Here is a 2,470-nt window from a genome sequence, read left to right on the forward strand (position 1 = left end):
CGGCTCATTATATAGAGTTCAGGGTGCTTTCCTTGTAGAGAGAGTCAGATTGGCTGCCTCCTGCACACCTCCCACCAGAGATTGTGCCTGCAACCAGGGCATGTGCCCTGACCAAAAAGCTACCTCTTTTTAAAAAATATATATATATATTTTTATTGATTTCAGAGAGGAAGGGAGAGGAGGAGATAGAAACATCAGTGATGAGAGAGAATCACTGATTGGCTGCCTCCTGCATGCCCCCTACCCGGGATCAAGCCCACAACCCCGGGATGTATCCTTTACCACAATCAAATCCAGAACTCTTCAGTCTGCAGGCTGACACTCTATCCACTGAGCCAAACCAACCTGATAAGCTTTTACAATACAAATTTTCCCCTCCTTGTACTTTAATAGGATCCTGACAGAGCCTCAGATGGCTTAGAGTTCTCAGGTCATGGACAGGTCAAAGATGTGCCTGGTTGGTGTCTTCACCCTGGTCTGCTTGCCTTGGTAAAGAGCAGGCACTGTCTGTGCTCACTGGGACTGCAGCCCAGAGCCTCAGCTCCAGGTGGCACTGTGGATCATGAGGCTGGACAGCAGCCCAAGAAAAGGCCACTAAGTGGCTCCAGCCATGGGGGTGACCCCTATCAGCTGTGGCCATCAGCTTGGCTCTGTAGGAGACATGGAAAGGTTGGCTCCTGGGAGAACATGGAGAGACACAGAAAACCACAAGACAGTCCCATCCCAAGTGAAGATTCAGGGTGAGGGCATGGGATTTGCATTTTTAAGTTCCCTGGATGATTCTGATGTGGAATGTTCCAGAAGCACAGTTCCAGGGGCACTGATTTAGATCCTGAATTCTGGGGAGAGTGGGAAATGAATGAGATGGCCCAGGTTTCGCCCACTCATCAGCCAGGAGTGCTGAGGAAGCAGCGACCCCAGGTTAAAAGACCGCTCAATCTACTGTCTGTGGTCAGCACTGAACGGACAGGAGCGAGGGAGTTCTCCTTGAGCAGCAGTTCTCAACCTGTGGGTCGCGACCCCTTTGGGGGTCGAAGGACCCTTTCACAGGGGTCGCCTAAGACCATCGGAAAACACATATATAATTACATATTGTTTTTGTGATTAATCACTATGCTTTAATTATGTTTAATTTGTAACAACGAAAGTACATCCTGCATATCAGATATTTACATTACGATTCATAACTGTAGCAAAATTACAGTTATGAAGTAGCAACGAAAATAGTTTTATGGCCAAAACCGGTTTGGCTCAGTGGATAGAGCGTTGGCCTGCGGACTGAAGGGTCCCAGGTTCAATTCCGGTCAAGGGCATGTACTTGGGTTGCGGGCACATCCCCAGTGGGAGATGTGCAGGAGGCAGCTGATCGATGTTTCTCTCTAATCGATGTTTCTAACTCTCTATCTCTCTCCCTTCCTCTCTGTAAAAAATCAATAAAATATATTTTAAAAAAAAGAAAATAGTTTTATGGTTGCGGGTCACCACAACATGAGGAACTGTATTAAAGGGTCGCAGCATCAGGAAGATTGAGAACCACTGTCCTTCAGGAAACTGCAGACACGCAAGGTGGAGGCAAAAAGGTTTTAAAGATGGGGAGGGTGTCCTACTGAAAGGGACAATTCTGGATTCAGGGTGGTGACCAGCAAGGAGTCCGGGGGCCAGATTCTGGAAGGTCACCCTTGTGGTCATTGGTGCCACCCAGAACGGGCAGCACTGGTGCCCAGCGGTGGTCTCAGGACTGGGTCCCAGTTCCCCACCCATGTGGTGTTGAGTGGGACCTGGTGGAAGACAAACAGGGTGAGAAACTTCTGGAAAAGTGTGTGTCGGGCGGGGGTAGGGGGTGGGGAGGGTAGAGGCTTGCTGGGGCTCAGTCCCCGATCAGGCCTGTCCTCTAAAGACCCATGCAACCTGAGCCGCTGTTGCCAGGCAGGGCTTGGGCTGCAAGGAGTCTGCAGGCTGTGTTCTGAGAAAAGCCAGCCATTCCGGGAAATGCACAGTCCTGGGGGGGGGAGAGATTATTCTGTCACGTGTGTAGGACACAGTGGATTAGCATCAGGGAGACAAAAACAGGACCCATTATAATAATCCAGTGGCCATGTGATAGCGGCCTGGATTAGGATAGGAGGAAAAGAATGGATAAGATCATTGGGTGACCACCCCACCCCCTACGCCAGGGGCTTAGCTCCACCCACCTTGTTGAGCCCGCCCAGGGGGCAGAGGATGGTGCCCCGACAGGCCATGACCACCCCCTACTGTACAAGCCGGTGGTGGTGGGAGAACCGGCCCCGCCGTGGAGCGGCCGGACCCCCTCAGCGGGAGGTGATGTCCCCCACCAGCAGGGCCAGAAGGAGCAGCAGGAGGGTCACCGACGACGAAGACGAGGACAACCGCCCGGCGGCCTGGTTGATCTCGCAATGACAATTGCAGGGGTCGGGCTTGAGAGTCGCTTTCGGGGGCCTGGGGTAGCGAG

General features: G+C 52.1%; 1 protein-coding gene across 1 annotated transcript in view; it reads right to left on the minus strand.

Moving 5' to 3' along the window:
* Positions 1–2,187: 2,187 nt before the first annotated feature.
* MMP25 (matrix metallopeptidase 25) overlaps positions 2,188–2,470 on the minus strand; it is a 12,360-nt gene continuing 12,077 nt past the window's right edge. Inside the window, exon 11 of the mRNA XM_015558531.1 lies at positions 2,188–2,468. Coding sequence (XP_015414017.1) covers positions 2,310–2,468 — 159 coding nt within the window. The 3' untranslated portion in view covers positions 2,188–2,309. The remainder of the gene's footprint in view (positions 2,469–2,470) is intronic.

The sequence above is a fragment of the Myotis davidii genome, unplaced genomic scaffold, assembly GCF_000327345.1.
Source record: "Myotis davidii unplaced genomic scaffold, ASM32734v1 scaffold1334, whole genome shotgun sequence".
Lineage (NCBI taxonomy): Eukaryota > Metazoa > Chordata > Mammalia > Chiroptera > Vespertilionidae > Myotis > Myotis davidii.